The sequence below is a fragment of the Musca autumnalis genome, unplaced genomic scaffold (assembly GCF_047663935.1).
Source record: "Musca autumnalis isolate F117 unplaced genomic scaffold, ASM4766393v1 scaffold_1, whole genome shotgun sequence".
Lineage (NCBI taxonomy): Eukaryota > Metazoa > Arthropoda > Insecta > Diptera > Muscidae > Musca > Musca autumnalis.
In genome coordinates, this window is record NW_027411644.1 from 151,596,878 (window position 1) to 151,620,268 (window position 23,391).

Genomic DNA, 23,391 nt, shown 5'->3' on the forward strand with positions numbered 1-23,391 from the left:
TTTATTTTTATTATTGTCTTTTTAGGACGAAGGCCAATTATTTATGAAAGTTTATTAATTATGGATTAATCGAGCTAACATGGCCTAAGGAGTTTTGTATTGAAAAATGAATTCTAGCGTTATACCACAACGCTATAACGCTAGAATTCATTTTTCAATACAAAACTCCTTAGGCCATGTTAGCTAAATTTAATTTTTTCTAGTCATTCTTGTTAAAATCCTTACATTTTGTCAAAGTTATTTAAATTTTGATAACTCCATCCTTTTCGTTTTTTTTGGTATTTTATAAACATGTGGTGCATTGAAATTTTGGCCATATATCACGGCGCGCCTTAACTAATTTTAAATGGAGGGTGCTTACTCCTGGGAAGTTTTTGCAGATTCTGAAACTACAATGCTCATACATGAGAAATATCGAGAAACAAAAAAAAATCGCCGGAGGGATTCTCAAATAAATCGAGATTTAAGTTCACATTTTTAGGGGTTCTTTGGGTTTTCACGATTTTGCTTGAAAACCGCAAGTACTATGTAAATGGGCCTAAAGAAAATATTGTAGCTGTGAAAATTCTCCATAAGATTGACCTTGATGATATTTTCGTAGGTTTTACCGTTTTTGAGATATAGAAGTTCAAATTGAGACAATGCACTGACTGTATCGCCTCCTTATAAAACAATATCATGCTCAGCGTGCCTTTCGCAGATTATGAAACAGCAATGTTCATAGATAAGAAAAATAAAAAAACACAAACAAAATCGCCTACGAATAAACCTAAAGGTCAATCTTGTGGAGAATTTTCACAGCAACAACATTTTCTTTAGGCCCATTTACATTGGACTCGCGGTTTTCAAGCAAAATCGTGAAAACCTAAAGAACCCCTAAAAATGTGAACTTAAATCGCGATTTATTTGAAAATCCCTCCGGCGATTTTTTTTGTTTCTTGATATTTCTCATCTATGAGCATTGTAGTTTCAGAATCTGCAAGAACTTCTCAGGTGTAAGCACCTTCCATTTAAATTTGGTTAAGGCACACCGTGATATATAATGGGTATTGTTATTCTTAAAAACCCAGTAAAAGTTCATGTAATGGCCAACAAGTCGCGATTGTGTGTAAAGTTAGTTTAGGGTAGCGGAATTTCTGTATATTCCTTACGAAATCGTCCTCCATCCTGCGTGATATGTTTTAAAACACGATATATTTTCGCGGTCAGTTTAAAGTTCTGCGCAATATTGAAGTTAAATACAATGAGACACTCTCACCACTACTCCGCACACAGCTGAAAAACAGTTTTCAATAATCAACGGTAAAAAATAGGCGGGTAAGCTGTCATAGTCGAATTTTGACTTTAAACCCAGTCAAAGTCAGTTAAGAACAATTGCAATTCGCGTTTTTTATCATTAATGATACTAAATTTTATAATAATTACCGACATTATTGGTTTAAATTTGATATAAAGCTTATTTAATGTGTTGTAAGTAGTGTGCGCTTAAACGAATGTCGCACAGTTTTTAAATTTCCATTAATCACATCTGTGTTAGTATTGAATTTTTTTTTCTGTTATTTTCTAACATAATAAAACTTGTTTAGTTCGCGAGTATATACAAATATACACTAAAATTTGTCTTGCGCTTAAACTAATGTCGACCACTGTATATATGTACATAAGTTTCAATTCACATGGGCTGAGGGTATATCTCTGTCGACAAAGCCGACTGATACTTTTTACTTGTTCCATAGGCAGGCCAAAATCAAACATAGCCCCCATAGTTAACAGTGGTCACAAAACATCTCCACTAAAAATTGTCAACATATGTCCGTGTTTTGATGTAGTCCCCATATAACGGTAGCTTCCGATTTTCGGTATTTTGAGGATCTTAACATTTCCCAGCAAAAAACTTGGATCCGGTAGTCATTACGTAACCCTTTACAAAGTAATGTCAACAAGCTTCTTTTCGCATTACAGGTAATCTGAAAAGTAATGGGTTACTTCTTAAAAAAATTACAAGGTAAACCTACTTACTTTACTCCTCACTAAGTAATGACGACGGTGGCACAGTGAGTGTGTGTCCGACTATAAATCCTAGGGTTGTGTGTTCAACGTAAAAAGTAAAATAAAGTAAGATGTAAAAGTAAAATAAAAGTAAGATGTGTGATGGAATTAAAAACAAATTCTCTACATCAACTGTCTAAAAATAGAATTTTTTTCACCTTACTTTTCAACTTCTTGTGGCCACAGAATAACTAGTTATTCTAGTGGTCATAAAATAACTACAAACTTAGTGCGACATGCCCTTGTAAAAATAATGGGGAAGAAAGGGGGGTTGAGAGTAGTTATGGCTGCCAAAAATCCCTTACGAAACCCATGATTTTGGGAGTACTTTTTTGCCGGGTTTGGACAGAACTACACGTAATTTGAGGTATTTGTACACCAACATGTAGGTCCATGTATAATTTGAGGGTTTTAGCTACTTTTTTTGACTGAACTAATTTGAAATGTGAGGTTCCCAGTCTTCACAAAACATCTTAACCACAAATTGTTGAAGTAGGTCCAGGCTTTGATATAGCCCCTATATAAAGATACCACCCGATTGAAGACATTTTTAGCTACATTTTCAAATATCGGTTGTGGAAAAACTTATACTTTTTGCCAAATGTTGTCTTTTTACTTTTATCTCTATTGTCGTATAGGAGAGTAAAATCTTTCTTACTGAAAAAGTAAAAGACACAACTATTGTCACGTTTTCATTGTTTCGATATAATTAAAACATCATTTACATTAATAAAAACATGCTATTAAATATGTTTTGAGAGCCAATTCTTTTTGCAATGCTATTCTCATATTGATTTGAAAATTTATGTTTATGTCGTATATTGGGATTGCCGTTATTAACCACTTTTTAGAAATACAAATACTTTTTATACTTACATCCAAATTTTAGTGACATAGTCATTAGGTTAACTCCACAAAAAACTACCCAAAAATTGCGATAACAAGCAGAATACAGAGTTGCCGAGATAGACGCTTCTTCGGTCTTATGAGAATTAAAAAGAAGTCCGCTAAATAAAGTTCCAAAGCCTACTGTTAGCATTACCGCCAAATATGGTATTTGAACTTTAAGGACGTTTTTGTATTTTTCACATTCTTTCTTTAATTCTTGAAATGTGGGAGATTTTGCGTATATTTCTGCACATATTATACCTGCTAAGTAACCCCCTAGATTACCGGAAGTAGTGAAGTAGATTTTATGTAATATTGCAGCATTTTGAAAATATAAATAGCGATAGGATCTGCAAATTAAAACAAAAATAATAAGTACGAAAGCATGTACATTGTACATACATACATATGTATGTATGTATATGCAAAAGAGTCTACTTACTCTGGATGTGCATAGAAATATGCATCCAATTTATAATAGTAGGTAATGGCACCGGGAATTATTATTGCACATAGGCCCATTAGAGTATATAAATATGTTTTGCTTCTTTTAAATCTGAAATAAATGAATAAAAACAAGCAATGGAAATCATTGATATTTATATAACTACAGCTTTTGCAGCTACGCGGACATACTTTGCTGTGACAATTATGATCATAAGATACAATGCGAACAATTGCATGTCCGCAGCCAAGTACCAAGTTTGTTGAGCGCACTAGAAGAGAAAAAGGGATTAGAGTAGCCTTATTACCTGGGGGAGGTGAAGTGTTAATCAAATTTGGAAATTTAGCATTTACTTTTAATGTGATTTTTTGTATGTCATAAAGAAAAATCTTTGTAAATATTTTGTTTACTTTTTTGAAGTAAAAAGGAGTTCTTCCTTCTAATCCTTGCAGGAGCAGAATATCTTGGTGGGTCATCATCGTTGTTCTTTCCAAAACATGGACCAATATTTAAAATTTTCCGTATTGAGCTATTGTTCCTCTGGCAACACACAATATTAAATTACAACAATCTCAGTTCGAAAAGTTTTTAACCCCAACAACAGTTTTTATATGAAAACGTGGCCAATACCGACAACTTTCAGGTGGAAAGTTGTATACCCCCAACGAAAACTAAATACCCAATGTCAGCCATTTCGGTGTGATAATGAGGAGAAACCCTTCAAAATACTCAAAATCGGGTGTTTTATCAAAACGTGGGCCAATATAGCTCATTTGCAATACCAAACATCCTAGGGGTAATAGAAACATATATACCAAATTATAAAGCTCTATCTTTAAAATGCTGAGCTATATCTTTATTTCATCAGACGGACGGACTAACATGTTTATATCGACATATAATTTTATGCTGTTCAAAAAATATATGGGGATTTTGGAGTGAAATCCGACACTTTTTCAAAAAGTGGTGTTTGATTTCCTTTATTTTTGCTGTGTTGCTGCTGCTCATCACAAAACATTCAGTATATTTTCAGATTTTTTACTAACGGTTTTAGAGATATCGCGCCTTGAAGAAGTCGAATGCTGTAAAAACTATATGCGAAGAAATACTCATATCTTCTTTGATATTGGTCCAAATGGAATTTTTTTTCGTATTTTTTGTTTTTTCAGCTATTTAAGAAAAAATTGCAGAGTGGGTGTGGATATAATTTTCGTCATTTTATATTTAAAATCAGTTTTTATCAATGATTGCACTCTTCTATTTTCTTAATTATACCCTCAGCCTTTAGGCTAAGGAGGGTATATACACTTTGATACGATGAAAATGTGCCTCATCGAAATAATGGTTTTAGACCCCAAGTATGTTTGGACGAAATGTGTTTCAGACAATTTGGAGTCGATCTAGCCATGTCCGTCCGTCTGTCTGTCTGTCTGTCTGTCTGTCCTGCTGGCTGGAGCGCACGATAACTCTCGAACCGATGAACCGATTCGGTTCACATTTTGGCTTTCGTAATATTTTGCCCAAACTTAGTTTAAGTTCGAAGATGGGCTATATCGGTCCACTCCTTCCGGTACCTCCCCCACAAAAGTTCGAAAAAGTTCGGAAAATTTGTGCGCACGGTAACTCTTTAAGGGGGTAACCGATTTGGTTCATACTTTGCTCATCGTCAAATATGTACCAGACTTAGATGAGGTTCCAATATGGACTCAATAGGTCTACTCCTTCGGGTACCTCCCACACAAAATTTCGGATAAGTTTAGTTTAGGACCTGCTCTCGAATCGCTTTGGTTTTTGTTTTAGCAACTTGTATTCACTGCCCCCATACGACGGTACAAGTTTCAGCAGGGGCAAGTCCAAACTTCCTGAGAAAATAGCTTGAAAGTTTCACAAAACCCCTATGACACCGTGTGGGGTGGTTGGAGCGCAATATAACTCTGCAACGGATCTGCTGATTGGGTCCAAATTTTGGCCTTAGTAATATTTTGTCCAAACATAGTTTAAGTTCGAAGATAAGCCATATCCTTCAGGTACCTCCCCAACAAAATTTCAAAAATGTTCGGAAAAATTATTCGTGCGGTAACTTTTGAAGGGAGTGGCCGAATTGGTCCATACTTAACACATCTTAATATATCTACGAGATATAGATCAGGTCCAAATATGGACTATATTTGTCCACTTCATTCAGTACCTCCCAAACAAAATTTCGGATAAGTTCACTTTAAGACCTGCTATCGAATCACTTTTATTTTTGTTGAAGCAACTTGCATTCGCTGCCTCAATTATGATGGTAAAAGTTTTTTCAGGGGCAAAACCACACTTCTTAAGCAGACAGCCCAAAGGGAGTAAAACCCCCCTATGGCAACGTATGTAGTGGCTGGAGATCGATTTCCATAATGGTCAATGTCGATCCATTCTTTTAAGTAATTCCCCCGCAAAACTTCTGCTCTTTAATCTAATCAACATATTTATCGGTTCATGCGTTCAAAATTTTGAAAACCCTCTAAATACCTACGTTTTATGGGAAAAATTGTTTCAATATACACAGGCTGAGGGTATATCTCTGTCGGCCAAGCCGACTGATACTTTTTTTACTTGTTTTTTTAGTATTAAACTACAGTCAATTACAAAAATTGTAAGTCCTGTTTGGTAGAGGGATTCAAATAAATACATTTTTATACCCTCAGCCTTTAGGCTAAAGAGGGTATTTACACTTTGATACGACCAAAAATGTGCCTCATCGAAATAATGGTTTTAGACCCCAAGTATGTTTGTACGATATCCGTTTCAGACAATTTTGAGTAGATCTAGCAATGTCCGTCCGTCTGTCTGTCTGTCTGTCTGGCAGGCTGGTGCGCACGATAACTCTCGAACGGATCAATCGATTCGTTTCAAATTTTGGGTATCGAAATATTTTGTCCAGATTCGATTTAAGTTCGAAGATGGGCCATATAGGTCCACTCCTTCAGGTACCTCCCCCACAAAAGTTCGAAAATGTTCGGAAAATTTGTGCGTACGATAACTCTTGTAGGGAATAACCGCTTTGGTCCATACTTTGCACATCGTGTAATTTCTACCAAACTTAGATGAGTGGACCAATATGGGCTCTATTGGTCCACTCCTTCGGGTACCTCCCACACAAAATTTCGGAAAAGTTCAGTTTAGGACCTGGTCTCGAATCGCTTTGATTTTTGTTTACGCAAGTTGTATTTGCTGTCCTCTATACGACGCTGTAAGCTTCATTAGGGGCAAGTCCATACTTCCTGAGAAAATAGCCTGAAAGTTACAAAAAACCTTATGACACCGTGTGTAGTGGTTAGAGCGCAAGATAACTCTCGAACGGATCTGCCGATTCGGTCCAAAATTTGGCTTTCGTAATATTTTGTCCAAACATAGTTCAAGTTCAAAGATGGATTATATCGGTCCACTCCTTCCGGTACCTCCCCCACAAAAGTTCGAAAATGTTCGGAAAATTTGTGCGTACGATAACTCTTGAAGGGAATAACCGATTTGGTTCGCGCTTTGCACATTATGAAATTTCTACCAGACTAAGATGAGGATCCAATATGGACTCAATCGGCAAACTCCTTCGGGTACCTCCAATACAAAATTTCGGAAAAGTTCAGTTTAGGACCTGCTCTCGAATCGCCTTGGTTTTTGTTGTAACATCTTGTATTCACTCCCCTCTATACGACGGTATAAGTTTCATCAGGGGCAAGTCCATACTTCCGGAGAAAATAGCCTGAACGGTGTAAAAAACCCCTATAACAGCGTGTGTAGTGGTTGGAGGGCAAGATAATTCTCGAACGGATCTGCCGATTTGCTCCAAAACTTGACCTTCGTAATATTTTGTTTAAACTTCGTTTAAGTTCCAAGAAAAGCCATATCGGTTCACTCCTTCTGATACCTCCCCCGCAAAAGTTCAAAAATGTTCGGAAAAATTGTGCGCACGATAACTCTTGAAGGGAGTGATCGATTTGGTCCATACTTTGTACATCATAATATATCTGCCAGATATAGATCAGGTTCGAATATGGACTATATTTGTCCACTCTTTCGGGTAACTCCCACACAACATTTCGGATAAATTCTTTTTGAGACCTGCTCCAGAATCAATTAGTTTTTTGTTGAAGCAACTTGCATTCGCTGCTCCAAATACGATAGTATAAGCTTTTTCAGGGGCAAAGAGTCTGAGAGGGGTTAAGAGTCTGTTCGAGGATTCTGTGGAAATTTTTACCGAAGGTTTAATAGTGGCCCTGTTTACAGCGATATTATGTTTTTTAGGCAAGTATGGTACAAAAGTCCTATCTATCGATATTTCCGCAAATTTTCGATCTTTAATCCACTCCATTTTTTTGTCGGTTCTTACGCCCAAAAGTGTTTCACTCCACACATGCTGAGGGTATACATCTGTCGGCATAGCCGACTGATACTTTTTTACTTGTTTTAAATGCATATTAATAAAAGAATAAAGTAATTGACTGACTGACTGATTGATTGATTGATCATCAACGTCCAGACGTAACGGTTGAAGTTAGAATCTTGAAAATTTGGGTAAAGGCCTGGGTACATAAGCCTCTCGGCTTTCTTGCTTAATTCATTTCTGGTAAAAGACCAAAGACCAAGTTCGACCTAATTGAAATGTGGTTCTGACATTTCTTTATTCTAGAAATGAATTAATTAAGAAAGCCGTGCGGCTTATGTCGCGAGGCCTTAAGGGTCACTCTCGGTCTAAATGTGTCAAATAAGGCTGCATGTTCCTACTAGAACGGTACGAAAAGTACTAAAAGGTACTAAATATGGTACCATTTGTATTTGGCGAACGGGAAGAGCTACAATTCTAAAATTTGGAATGAGGGTCACTGATGGAGTGTAGGATAGACGAACGACGGGGTTTTTTTGAAATTCCAACTATAAGTGTACGAAAAGATCTAAAATGTACTAAATTTTGTACCATTTGGTATTATGTGGGCGGATAAAGCTACAAGCTTGTAATTTGGAATGGGAATCAAGGTTAAAAAGCATGGTAGAACAAGAAAAGGTAGCAGCAATACCCAGCTGACTGAACTGGGTTGTAGTGTTAGTGTCAAATTCCATTCGAAATTTTATGTATTTATTTCTATGTTCGATGTATATTAGGGATATATATTTTTGAAGAACAAATTTATTCATCAGAAAAAAAACTATTTCATATAAAGACGGCTTCATATCATTGACATGTAACCTCCTCCAGGTCCGAACGACATGCCGCACACTAAAACACCGCTTATAGAGGCGGTACAATATTTGTTAATATGTGTGGTATTTTCTTAAACTTGAAAATAATGAAGCCCTAATAAACATGTGCTTTTTTGTTTTCAAAAGCAAATGATTGAAACATCTTCTCTTTTTTCAATGAATTACCAGCGACCCGAAACATTTTTGCAAGTATTCTACTTTCTGCGAGAAATTATGCATTTAGTGGAATGATATGGAAACATTCAAATTGAAAATCTAACGAGTTTTCATTCATGTTTTCCAAAATATTCAATCAAATGTGAAAAATTATTAGTTTTTTAAATTCCAATAATTTATAGACATTTCCTTGTTTTGTTTACATTTACGTTGACACTAAGGTTTACAAACAAAAACAAATTCCTTTGTGGTTGTTGTTCGAGTTGTATTTGTTGTAGTATTAACTTTACCTTGTATTTGTTCTACCATGGTTAAAAAGTAGGGTTAATATATGGAGGTGTTTTTGTAAATATGTACTCATGTGTACGGAAAGTACTAAATGGTACTAAATTTGGTACAATTTGCTTTTGGGTGAACACAAGGCAAATTTATATATCGTCTGCTCCGTCGGAAAAGGTCGTAAGTCCCTCTCAATAAATTTTTCAGGAGGAAGAAAAACATTCCAGCGCTTTCTGTATTAAAAATTTTATTATGGTGGTAAAGGCAGTATTTTTCGTTTATTTATTCCGCTTCAATATATGTACTTTGTTTGATAAAATTCCATCGCGTTTGGGAGATAATTGGAAGTCTTTGGACTTACGACCTTTTCCTTGTACAGTTTTGTATTTTTGTAGGGACTTACGACCTTTTCCTACATTTTACGGACGTTTTTAAAATAAAATATTTATACTTTACAAAACAATGTGGAAAGGGTATTATAAGTTTGTTTTGTCCAATATTCGTGTAACATCGCGAAGTATTCGTCGTAGACCCCCTCCCCTTGCCATTTTTTCATATCTTGATGAGATAAAGCGATCTAGCTATGTGTGTCCGTCTATCCATTAACAATTGTAATAAAGCTCCAGGCCTCAAATTTGGACCGATCGTCACGAAATTTTGTGGAGAGGTCGGGTTCCGACCAGAAGTGACCCCATTAGATGTTGGTTATGATCGAAAGGTGTGAAATGGACCAAACCCACAATTTTTACCCGACTTTGTAGCTGTCCTGTAGATCGCAGTAATATTCCGATCGGAGCGAAATTTTAAGAATGATTTCAGTTCAAGACGAAGAATAAGCTTGCAATTTAACATGGCGATGAGATAATTATTAGCGGGTTTAATGGACCAAAACTTTTGTGTGAAATCTTATATATAAAAGACAATGTGTGTATGTTTGTATAGACTCAAAAACGGCTGAACCGATTTTTTTTGAAAATTTCAGAGAATATGCAAGGAACAACCGAGGTGAAAATAGGCTTTATAGTTTTTGAATTTAGGAGGGGGCGGGGGCAGGCCCTATTTTTTAAAAAACGCTTTTTTGCAAAAGTTATGAAAGTATCGGTCAGAAAATTAATTTGCGAGGCAACGGTTGCTGAATCTCCGACCCTAAGTTCCATGTAATTTTCAGATTATGCACAGGAATGTCCCTTGATGGAAGTAGGCTATATATTTTGTTGAATTTCGGAGGAGCGGTTTAAAACGGTGCCCTATTTTTTAAATGCGCTATATATATAAAACTTACGAACGATTCCGTTTCTCCCATCCTGGGTACATATTTTAGCAATAAGACCCGACCAGAGTAAATGACAAATGTGACAAATGACGTTACCTGGCAACCCGTCATTTCCCTTGGATCAGACCATCTCCCCATAATTGTCTCCATTAGCAGACCACCCGATTTCATCACCTCTGAACGCCGCACGTTCGTCAATCATAAAAAAGCTGATTGGCCGAGTTTCAGAGAGTTCACCAATCACCGCTTCAGAGAATTGCCCAATCCTTCAGATGTTCGGGTAGCGGAAAGGACGTTCCGGGACATCATCACTGCTGCAGCCGCTCGCCATATCCCTGCTGGTCGAATACCCGAAGTAAGACCAAATTTCCCAGCAGAGGCGACGGGATTAGCGAACGAGCGTGATGAGCTTCGTCGTATCAACCCCAATGACCCCAGAGTCAGGGAGCTGACACTGGAAGTTAACAGGCTGGTCGGCGAGCTTAAGCGGAACAAATGGTTAAATCATCTGAAGAGCTGCAACATTGGAGCCGGTATAGGTGAATTGTGGGCAACGGTTAAGTCACTCTCGAACCCTGGAAGAAGGGAAGATAGGACGTAACGTTGACTGACCCGAAGAGGTGCGCAAGTAATTTCAATCGACAGTTTGTCGAGCATCCCGAGAGTGACAGGGCGAAGAGAAGAGTATTACGTCGCATCAGATCTCTTCCTGCCGAGGATGAACCACCACAATTTACAATGGATGATGTTGCCAATGCCATCAGGAACGCTAAATCATCCAAAGCGTTGGGCCCTGATGGAATCTCCATGGTAATGTTGAAGCAGCTGGATGAGCCGGGAGTCGAGTATCTCACCAAAGTCTTCAACTTGTCGCTAGCCACCCTCGTTGTTCCCGAAGTCTGGAAAATGGGCAGGGTGGTCCCACTACGGAAGCCAGGCAAGGATGCCAGCAAAAGTGAATCGTACAGACCGATTTCGCTTTTGTCGCCCGTAGCAAAGACACTTGAGGCCTTGATCCTCCCCAGTATCAGATATAGCTATCAAGTTGCCGATCATCAACATGGATTCCGTAAGCAGCACAGCACGACAACAGCGCTGCACGCCATTACCACATATATCTGTAAAGGACTCAACCAGAGACGGCCGTGCGATAGAACAGTGATGGTGGCGCTTGACTTATCAAAAGCCTTTGATACAGTCAGGCACTCCACGCTGTTTGAGGACATTGAGCAGACAACCCTCCGGCCAAGCTTGAAACGTTGGATAGTCAACTATATGTGTGGACGCCAGTCGTACGTGGAATTCAGGAATAAGAAGTCCAAACCCCGTAGAGTGAAACAGGGAGTTCCCCAAGGTGGGGTGATATCTCCGGAACTGTTTAACCTCTACCTCTCCTGTATTCCACCCCCTCCAGACGGCATTGAGATCGTGACGTATGCGGATGATTGCACGATCTTGGCGTCGGGTACTTATCCTGATGACATCTGTAAGAGACTGAACAACTATTTAACTGATCTTACCACCTTTTTCCATTCGAGGAATATGCAGATTTCCCCCACAAAATCTACAGCCTGTTCACCACATGGACAGCGCAGTTTGGACGTGAGTTGAATGTCGTGGTCGACGGTAGCAGAATTCCGACCACAAACTGCCCTAAAATTTTAGGGGTCACATTCGACACTACATTCACGTCGTGCGCACACGCCACAACTATCTGCGACAAGTTGAAAAGTAGGAACAAGGTCCTCAAGTCTCTGGCCGGCAGCACTTGGGGTGCAGATAAAGAAACCTTGTTGACCACATATAACGCGATAGGTCGGTCTGTGGTAAGCTATGCGGCTCCAGTCTGGTCCCCGAGATTGTGTGATTCGAACTGGAAAAAGATTCAAACTTGCCAGAATGCAGCCCTGAGAACAGCGACAGGGTGCCTCCTCAAATCTTCAGTGGACCATCTACATGAGGAGGCAAAAATTCTTCCTGTAAAGCAACACAATGAGATGCTTTCGTTGCAGTACCTGCTTGGATGTTATCGTGTGAGCCATCCCGATCACCATCTTGTGGGTAGGCCCGGCCCATTCAGGGAGATCAGGAAGGATATCCATGCTCTAGAGGGAGAGGTCCAACGATACAGGAGAGAACCCTTAGATCAACAAGCATATCAAGCAGGATTGAATAGCATTCACACGGACGCAGTTGCCAAGGCCTTAAGCAATTATAGTGTGAATAAAGTACTCGGAGTACATCCTCCATCTATCGCAGCTGAGGAGCGTCAGCTGCCACGACAAACTAGAGTAGTTTTGGCTCAACTACGCTCGGGATATTGCAGTCGCCTAAATTATTATTGGGCGGAAATCGATCGCGCCGTGCAAGACATCTGCCCAGTATGCGGCATGGGCCCGCACGACACACAACACCTTTTTAACTGCGCCGCCAAACCTACCCATCTAACTCCAGTGGATCTATGGCTACATCCCATCGAAGCAGCCACTTTTCTTGAACTGGAGATAGACCCAGAGCCAGATTGATCAGAGGAACGAACAAATAAACATAACAAAAACACTGTTACAACAACAACAACAACAACCAGAGTAAAATTCTAAGTCGGTGTAACCATGACCGTCTGTCCGTCTTTTGAAATTAAGAGTTTCTATTACTTCTTGGATGTTTGGTATTGACATCATCAGAGCTTTCAGAATCACCGTGAAAACCATAGGGAACTAGACCCATGACACCATCGTCTAATTCAATTCCAAATTCATACTGCTCTTTGTTAGCAAAAACCATGATGACTTCTTAGTTTAATAATTATAGAATTACTAGTGGACCCGGCGAACTTCGTCTCGCAGTCATTAAAGGTACATTGAAGTTGATTATTTTCCTTGCAATTCATTTATTGTCATGGCTATTGCGAGACGAAATTACTTAAATTCGAATACATTTTATATTTGTTGTTATATTAAAGTTGTATTCCGTTTATAACGTATATATTATTCATCATAAAATTCTTAGTCGATATAGCCTTTTGAAATCAAGAAACAGCTCGCATAGCTTTCATTTTGGTACAGACGTTTAAATTACTCCTAGGATGTTGATATAACCCATTTTCAAGGGTATATCGATCCATGTTTTGATATAGCCCTCATAGAACGCCACCTCACGATTATAGGTGTTTTTAAGGGTTTTAGTCACATTTTCTCACCGAACTGGCTCAAAAATTCCGTATTAAGTATTCTTTGGAGCTACATAATATTTCCCCATAAAATTTTCAGTATAGATCCACGTTTTGATATAGCCCCCATAGAAGATACCTCCCGATTTTCAGTATTTTGAGTATTTTAGCTACATTATCCTACCGAAATTACTGAAGTTTTGTATTTAGTATTCGATATGGGTAATAATTCATACCAAGAATTGTAGGTATAGGTAGTGTACTCTTTAATATAGGCCCCATAGAAGAGGTACATTCGATTTTGAAGCTTTTGGCAAACATTATTCATTTTAATACCCTCCACCATAAGATGTTTGCCATCCCGTTCATTCATTCATTACAACACTACTTTATGTCTGAGAATAAAGTATATACATATGTATATTATTGATCAGCATACACTTCTAATTCGATTTAACTATGTCCGCCTGTCGGTCTGATGAAATGAACATAGAACTCATAACGAATTACATTTTATTTAGTCATTTGTAGTAATCCTAACATAATTAGCTTTAATCTCACATTTAAAGTTTCCAGTGGTCAGAAAACTCCACGAAAATTTTTTGGCATATATCCCCATTTCGGTATACCCCTAACATAAAAGTACATCCTGATCTAATTTGTCATTTAAGGAGGCTTGTATTTAAAAAACTTATCGGCAGAAATTTTAGACATTGGTCCATATTTTCTTCTGACAGAAAATTCAGTAATTTGGTATTGTTGGTTGTCAGATTGGAAGGTACAACCATGCCGGTCGATGTGATTTTTTAAAAGATTTTTCTACTGTAGTGACGGTAACTTGGTATTTCGGATTCTCAATGGGTAGAAAACCTCGACACCGAAAATGATCAATATAGGTTCATATTTTTGTATATATCCCAATGAATGTAACATGGTATTTCGGATTCGGAATGCGTAGAAAATATTGATGTCTCATTCGTATTAAAACTGGTTTAAAAGAAATTTAGCAGTTAGCATATTCCACGGCTCCTGGGAATAAGTCTTAGAGTTTAGTATTTTCAAAATCGAACAGAAACTAATGGTTCCGTTTTACTAAGGTACAACTCGTGGTGGTGGGTATAAAAAATTGGGCCCAGCCGAACTTGCTTCTTTCGGTTTAAATTACCACAATGAAGAGAATTTGAGGCAAGCATTGATCTAATCAAAAGCTTTGGAAACTGATGTACATTTGACGGTTTTCTCAAAAACATCCGATCACAGAACCGACATACCTTCAATCAACCTTTTGCATTTATTATCTGTCTTCATAACCACCTCGGTTTCGCATCTCGTTATTCATATTAAAAATGGATCCCTTGATTACGCACGAGCTCTATGCAATGATGTGAATAATGCAAGTTGTTGAGTTGATGAAAATAAGAATGTGTTAACAAAGATCCAAATCGATGGTGAATTTGGCCGTGGGTATGTGGGGTCGATGTCAGGTTCAATCCGCGTTCTTCAATAATATTAACTTCGAATTCATTTGAAAACATCTGTTATATTCTGCCTGGAACGCTGGCGTACTTCCTATTAGATTTTTCAAAAATAACAATCCAGAGAATGGTATCATCAATTGAAGCTGCTAATAACCTCTTAAAATTAAGACCAAACTCACGTCTTTTAAAAAAATTTTTCGCAATTATTTTGCACAAAGAATTGTTTGAATAAAATGAAAACTAACATTTATTAAATTAAAAAAAAAAATTATAGAACTTTTAAAAATTGACATAGAGATCTTTTAAAAAGTCAATAGCATGTGTTGCATACACCATTTTCGCCAAAAGCCTGTAAAAAAAGTGACACGATACACTCCGAACGCAAAAGCTCGTGAGAAATGTGTGAAAAAATTGACATTCTTCAAAAAATATTTTTTCAAATTTTTCGCAGATTTTCGAGATTTTTTTCGGTTTTATCCTTTTCTGCCATGGGACCATTCCGAATTGGTGCGAATTGTCAAAATCTGTTCAGCCGTTCTTGAGTTATAAGCGTAGTAACTAACATCATTCTTTTTTATATATATAAGATTATAGAATCATCTTTATATATAAAACTCAATTGTCGTTTGTTGGTAATTGAATCAGTTGAAAGCGGCTAGAGCGATTTGGATATTTTTTTGTGGAAATGTTAGTCATAGTCCAGTTTAGGTTTTTATGCAAAGAAAAATTGGCCACGCCCACTTTTCCGCCCACTTTTGTAAATATGTTATATCTACGGAACTACTCAATAGATTTTCCTGAAATTTGCAGGGATCGTAGAGTGATGGCCCCGGATGAAATAGGCTACATATTGAATTTCGGATCGGGCGGGGTACCTCCCCTATGCCCTATTTTTGTAAAAATGCAATATTTGCAACAATTACAAATGTATCGCCTTAAAAATTAATTTCCGAGTCAATGGCGATTGTGTCTCCGATCTTACGTGCTTATTTGGGGCATTAAGACTGGACAACGCCCACTGTTTTAAATATATTATATCTACGAAACTACTAAATCGATTTTCCTGAAACTTTCAGCGAATGTACAGGGTTGGACCCCGATAAAAATAGGCTACATTTTTTTTACTTTCGGATCGGGCGGGTAGGGCATAGGTGCCCTTTTTTTTGTAAAAATGCAATATTTGCAACAAATACGAATGTATCGGTTTGGGAATTTATTTGCGAGTCAATGGCGATTGTGTCTCCAACCTTACGTACTTATTTTGTGACAAAGAAAATTTGACCAAGCCCACTTTTACGCCCACTTTTTTAAATTTTCTATTTTTATCATTTCTACAAAAACTACTGAACCAATTTTCCTGAAATTGCCAGGGAATGTACAGAGATGGTCCCCGCATAAAATAGGCTACAAATTCAGTTGAATTTCGGAATGGGCGGGAAACTTCCCCTATACCCTACTTTTTTAAAAATGTTATATTTACAATAATTACGAATGTATCTATTTGGAAGTTAATTTGGGAGACAATTGTGGTTGTGTCTCCGACCTTACCTACTTTTTTAGGAACCACAGACTTGACCATACCCACTTTTTAAAATATGTTACATCTACAAAACTACTGAACCGATATTCGTGAAAATGTCAGGGAATGTAAAGGCATATTTTCTTGAATTTTGAAGAGGGCATATTAAAAAAAACGCCTTACCTTTATGAATAAAAATAATATGCTGTCATAACCCAACTTAGGTTTTTTGGAATGAAAAGTTTACCACGCCCCCGAAAACAGGTTACATATTTTATTGAGTTCCAGAGGGGGCGGGGTACCACCCCTATGCGATATTTTTAAAAAAACGTTATATTTGCAAAAATTATGTATGTATCGGAATAAAAATTTACGGATTAATCTACAATCTAGGTACTTCTTTGGGGCCTATAGGCCCGACCAAACCTGTTTTTTTAGTATGTCATAACTCCAATACTACTGAAGGGATTTCCATAAAATTTGCAGCAAAAGCTCAATGTTTGCCGTTGTTATGTGGGGTACCTTCCCCATGCCTTTCTGTTAAACGCTATATGTATAAGCCAAACTTATGATTATATCGGTTTCAGCATACATTTTGGTAGGCAATGAAGTTGTGTGAACCCTAGGACCGGACTAGGCCCACTTTTTTAATATGTTATATCTTGAAAACTGATGACCACGCCCACACTTTTCAAAACATTATTTTTCCAAAACTACTGAACCTAATTTTCAGAAAATATTTAGGAATGTCCCGTGGTCCAAAATGCTATATATTTGTAGACGAATTTCGGGGCCTATTATTTTATAATCGCTTTATTTGCTAAACTTATGAGTGCATAGGGTTGCAAATTAGGTTTCGAGACAACGGTGGTTGCGCCCCCGATCAAGAAAAACTATATATTTACAAATGTACTTAAATGGTGAGGTTCAACGGTCCATCAGCCATGAAAAGCTAAAACATATAGGTCCAAATAAGCGCGAGAATTCGATTTAATAATTTTTTTAACTTTTATTATTAGATCGCTTTAGGATAAAGACAGTGACATGGACGATAATAAATCCTAAAAGGCAAAAATTGGCGAAAAATCCGACAAAGTCCGTAAGAGAAAAGAAAGGTTACAGACAAAATCTGTTGATAAATTTAAAATCCTTCTCGGTTTGACAATGGACCGAAGAAGTGAGGTAGAAAATACCTACTTTTGAATTAAAACTCATTACGACGGGCCAGCAACGAGGACCGGGGTCTGCTAGTTTAATAATATAAACATTGCACTTACCCGTCCGTTAGAAGGTATTACTTTATTGAATTCAGAATACACACTAATCTCGTTATGTGAATGTCCTATGTCCTATGAATGTCCCTCGAGAAACCACAAATGACCAGTTGATAAAGTTAAGTAAGATATACGACAGTAAAAACAGTAAAATTTTTGGATTTTTTTTAAATTTTTCAATATATGAGGTATTTGAACACATACAGCATCCCAATTTGTATCAATGAAAAGGCCAGAAGTCCATCTTTCATAATCAGTTCGCTTATAGGGGAAAATAGATTTCAAATGTAAATTTTCGTTGCAATATAGAAATTATCACATTTTTGTTCAAAAGTATGGTCCACAGGCTCCGCCAAATATCATCCGATTATCATCCAAAAGTGTAGGCTAGTTCTTTACATTGTACCCCAACCATGGATGACGTTAAACATTATATATGAACTACATTAGCTGTAGTATTCTTTTAAAGTATACATTTTCCTGTGGACTTACGACCTTTTCGTACTCAAATTTGTACGTTTTGTGGACTTACAACCTTTTCCGACAAGGGCAAAACATATAGAAAAACGCGACATACTACCATTTTCTTTGTATCATACGACGTGTTTTGACTTGTACTATCATCTTGTAACAAAAACGCGATTTCCAAAAAAAGTGGACTTACGACCTTTTCCGACGGAGCAGACGATATGGTAAATGAATGAATTACAACAACTAACAAATTTACAAAAACAACATTGTTGTTATTGAAAATTTAATGCCAAAGAAAATATTAGCGGTATTCACTCATTGTGGTAGATTTACAACTCTTGTTAATGTACTATATGTACCAGGGTTTTTTACAACGAAGTGTGAATGTCTTTTTTGTGAATATCGTAAACAAATCAAAGCATCTTAACGTCGTCGTAGGTGTATCTTTTAGTTTCAGTTTTATTACAATTTTTCATAAAAAATTGTTTTTTTCTTGGCCTCCACTCTTTTATTCTTTTTATTTTTCCCATTTTTCTACCAAAAAAACAAAACTCCGACATAAATAAAACTCACAACAAAGTGACGGCACAACAATCAGCTGTTCTAACCCTTGTAAAAGTACAATGGAATGTTTACAATACCTTTAGGTCGAGTAAATTAACAACCCTGTGGTAAATTAAACTTTCATGTATTTTGTTGTTGTGGTATTGTAAACACTTGTAGATCTACAATATTAACAAGATGTACAAGATCTACAATGCCACTTTACCAACATGAGTGAATACCGCTATTGAATAATGGGGTCGTTCTAAAAATTTTCTCAGGAAAAACGTAAATACATTTTGAAAATCCTCTAAAATAGAACAAATTTGGATCAAAATGTAAATATAAAGTAAACAGAACTGTCGTAGATTATTGTTATTACACATGAAAAGAAGTATTTTATGGTAGCAAATTCAAATTTCATGAGTAGACCTTATTACATTTTGAAAACCAAATTTACAAAAAACAAGTAAAAAAGTGTCAAGCCGACAGATATATACCCTCAGCCAATGTGAAGTGAAACTTTCACCTACGGACAGATCGAATGTATTTAAGGTCTCTTCAGAATTTTGTGGCCCTTTTTGGACATTTGAACTTGCCGACAAAAATGTGGATTTAGAATTAACTGCACTAATGTTGAACTTTTGTGGGGGAGGTACCCTTAGAGAGGACCGATGTGGGCCATTTTAGAAGTTAAACTAAATTTTGACAAAATATTAGGAGATCCAAAGTTTGGACCAAATTGTTTGCCTCATTCAGGTGATATCGTCCTAGCATTTTAGTGACATTTTTTAAAGAAGAAGTACCGGAAGTTGTGGACCGGTATTGCCCATGAAACTAAGGTTGGATATAATATGACGAAGACCAAATGTTGGACCAAATCGGTTGAACAGTTCGAGATTTATCGTGCTCTCCGAAAGCTACATATGGTGACATAGGGATTTTTTTACACCTTTCGGGCTGTTTTCCTAAGAAGTATGGACTTGCCCCTGAAAAAAACTTTTACCGTCGTACTGGAGGTAGTGAATGCAAATCGCTTCAACAAAAATTAAAGTGATTCGAGAGCAGGTCTTAAAGTGAACTTATCCAAAATTGTGTGTGAGAGGTACCAGAAGGAGTAGACAAATATAGTCCATATTCGAATTTGATCTATATCAGGTATATATATTATTATGTGCAAAGTATGGATTACATCGGTCACTCCCTTCAAGAGTTATCTTGCGCACAACTTTTCCGAACATTTTTGAACTTTTGTGGGGGAGGTACCTGAAGGAGTGGACCGATATGGCTTATTTTCGAATTTAAATTATGTTTGGACAAAATATTACGAAGGCCAAATTTTGAACCGAATCGGCGGATCCGTTCGATAGTTATCTTGCGCTCCATCCACTACACATGGTGTTATAGGGGCTTTTTGCATCTTTGAGGCTATTTTCTCAGGAAGTATAGACTTGCCCCTGATGAAACTTGTACCGTCGTATAGAGGGCAGTGAATACAATTTGTTGCAACAAAAATCAAAGCGATTCGAGAGCAGGTCCTAATCTCAACTTATCCGAAATTTTGTGTGGGAGGTACGCGAAGGAGTGGATCGATTGAGTCCATATTGGAACCTCATCTAAGACTGGTAGAAATTTTACGATGTGCAAAGTATGGATCAAATCGGCTGCTTCCTTCAAGAGTAATCGTGCGCACAAATTTTCCGAACATTTTCGAACTTTTGTGGGGGAGGTACCGGAAGGAGTGGACCGATATAATCCATCTTTGAACTTGAACTAAGCTTGGACAAAATATTACGAAAGCCAAATTTTGGACCGAATCGGAAGATCCGTTCGAGAGTTATCTTGCGCTCCAACCACTACACACGGTGTCATAGGGTTTTTTGTAACTTTCAGGCTATTTTCTCAAGAAGTATGGACTTGCGACTAATGAAACTTACAGCGTCGTATAGGGGACAGCGAATACAACTTGCGTAAACAAAAATCAAAGCGATTCGGGACCAGGTCCTAAACTGAACTTATCCGAAATTTTGTGTGGGAGGTACCCGAAGGAGTGGACCGATTGAGTCCGTATTGGAACCTCATCTAAGTTTGGTAGAAATTACACGATGTGCAAAGTATGGACCAAATCGGTTATTCCCTACAAGAGTTATCGTGCGCACAAGTTTTGCGACAATTTTTGAACATTTGTGGGGGAGGTACTTGAAGGAGTGGACCTACATGGCCCATCTTCGAACTTAAATCGAATCTGGACAAAATATTTCGATACCCAAAATTGAACCGAATCGATTGATCCGTTCGAGAGTTATCGTGCGCACCAGCCAGCCAGACAGACAGACGGACAGACAGACGGACGGACATTGATAGATCTACTCAAAATTGTCTGAAACGGATATCGTACAAACATACTTGGGGTCTAAAACCATTATTTCGATGAGGCACATTTTTGGTCGTATATCAGCCTAAAGGCTGAGGGTATAAAAAGCAAAATTACAGCTGATTGTCACATCCACCTTATATAAATGTGCCTTGGTTGAACCGATAGAGCTGGAATCCTGAAATTTGGAATTAATATTACTGTAGGAGTGTAGGATTGAGATATAGAGGTCGTTTTGGAAATTCGAACGTATGTGAACGAAAAGTACTAAATGTTACTAAATTTGGCACAGTTTGGTTTTGAGTGAATCGATAGAGCTGGAATCCTGAAATTTTTATTAAGGATTACTGTTGGAGTGTAGGTTTGAGATATGAAGGTAGTTTTGGAATTTCGAACGCATGTTTACGAAAAGTTCTAAATAGCACTAAATTTGGTACAATTTGGTTATGAGTGAACTGATAGAGCTGGAACACTGAAATTTTGATTTAAGATTACTGTTAGAGTGTACGATTGCGATATATGAGATATGAAGGTAGTTTCGGAAATTCGAACTAATGTTTAGAAAAGTTCTAAATGGTACTAAATTTGGTACAATTTGGTTTTGTGTGAACCGATAGAGCTGGAATCCTGAAATTTGGATAAAAGATTACTGTTGGGCTGTATGATTGAGATATGGAGGAACTTTCGGAACTTCTATATTGTACAAAAAGTTCTAAATGGTGCTAAATATGGTACAATTTAGTTTTTAGGGAACCGATAGAGCTGGTATCCTGAAATTTGTATTTAAAATTTTTGTTGAAGTGTAGGATTGAGATATGGAGGTCGTTTTGGAAGTTCGAACGTATGTGTACGAAAATTACTAAATGTTACTAAATTTGGTACAATTTGGTTTTGAATGAACCGATAGAGCTGGAATATTGAAATTTGGTTTCAAAATTACTGCTGGAGTGTAGGATTGAGATATGGAGGTAGTTTTTGGAATTCGAACGTATGTGTACGAAAAGAACTAAATGGTACTTAATTTGGATTTGAGAGAACCAAGAGAGCTGCAATCCTGAATAATAAATTTGGTACAAGTTGGAGTTTGGGTGAATGGTTAGAGGTGGATTCTTGATATTTCCAATTAAAATTATATTTTGAGTGTAGGACTTTGATATGGAGGTTATTTGGTATTGGTTGTATGGATAGAGCTGGAATTTGAAATTTGGTATTAGGGTCATTGTTGGTGTTTAGGGCTGAGAAATTGAGTTTTGGAAATACGTACTACAAGAGTACAAAAGTTAATAAATGGTACCACATTTAGTATTGTGTGTAGGTATAGAGTTAGTAGATTTCTGAATTTTGGTACTGGAAGCAGAATTGGTGTGTTGAATTATGATATGGAGCAATTTTTAAATACGTACCGAAAGTATACGAAACGTATTAAATGGTACTAAATTTCGTATAGGCTGTAACGATATAGTTGTAATTAGGTGAGTTCGTTTTGGAGCTAAAAGCGTACGGAAAGTAATAATTGTTTCTAAATTTGGTATAAGATGAAAGGATAAAGCTGAAGTTCCGATATTAGGGTCAACGCTGCTGCGTAGGTTTAAGATAAGAAGGTTGCTTTGGGAGTGAGTCCTACAGATGTAAAACAGCACTAAATTAGGTGAACCTTGGTATTGGGTGTAAGGATAGAATTGGGATTCTGAAATTTGGAATGATGGCACTATGGATGTTTTTGGTTTGGTAGTACGAAAAGCAATAATTGTATATCGTTAGTATTGGTAAGGTTAGGAATCGAATTATGTAAATTGAAAAAAGTTTTCAAATTTTGCTTAATGAATACTAATTTTTTTTTTTCAAAATAATCTGGGTTAATCCCATTTTTGTTGTTTTAGTATTTTAAAAACAACTAATTTATTAGTGGAGAAATTTTGGCATTGTTCGATAAGCGGTAAGGAAGGGAAGAATGGGGTAAATAAAAATTCTGTTTATAACCATTTTTCTATAAATGAAATCTTTTCGCTAACGAAGTAGAGGGCACATGCTAGTTTGTTAATAAAGTTTTTCCTTAATACCAGTGTGAAACATTTGTTACTTACTACATTTTGTTATTGTTTTCTTTAGGACTTTATTTTAAAAATATTAAAAACTACTTTATTTTTCGATTTTGCAAATGGTTCAGCAATTATTGTACCAGCATCAGTGGGCATTACTAAATGAAGTTCTTTGTGTCCGCGATAGGTTTAGCCAAAT

At 37.0% G+C, this 23,391-nt stretch overlaps 1 protein-coding gene across 1 annotated transcript in view; it reads right to left on the reverse strand.

Annotated features, from left to right (window-relative positions):
* Positions 1-23,391, reverse strand: part of LOC141388532 (nose resistant to fluoxetine protein 6-like) — a 71,541-nt gene that overhangs the window by 14,627 nt on the left and 33,523 nt on the right. Inside the window, exons 7-9 of the mRNA XM_073958452.1 lie at positions 3,574-3,653; positions 3,380-3,493; positions 2,926-3,287 (exon numbers count right to left, since the gene is read on the reverse strand). Coding sequence (XP_073814553.1) covers positions 2,926-3,287; positions 3,380-3,493; positions 3,574-3,653 — 556 coding nt within the window. The remainder of the gene's footprint in view (positions 1-2,925; positions 3,288-3,379; positions 3,494-3,573; positions 3,654-23,391) is intronic.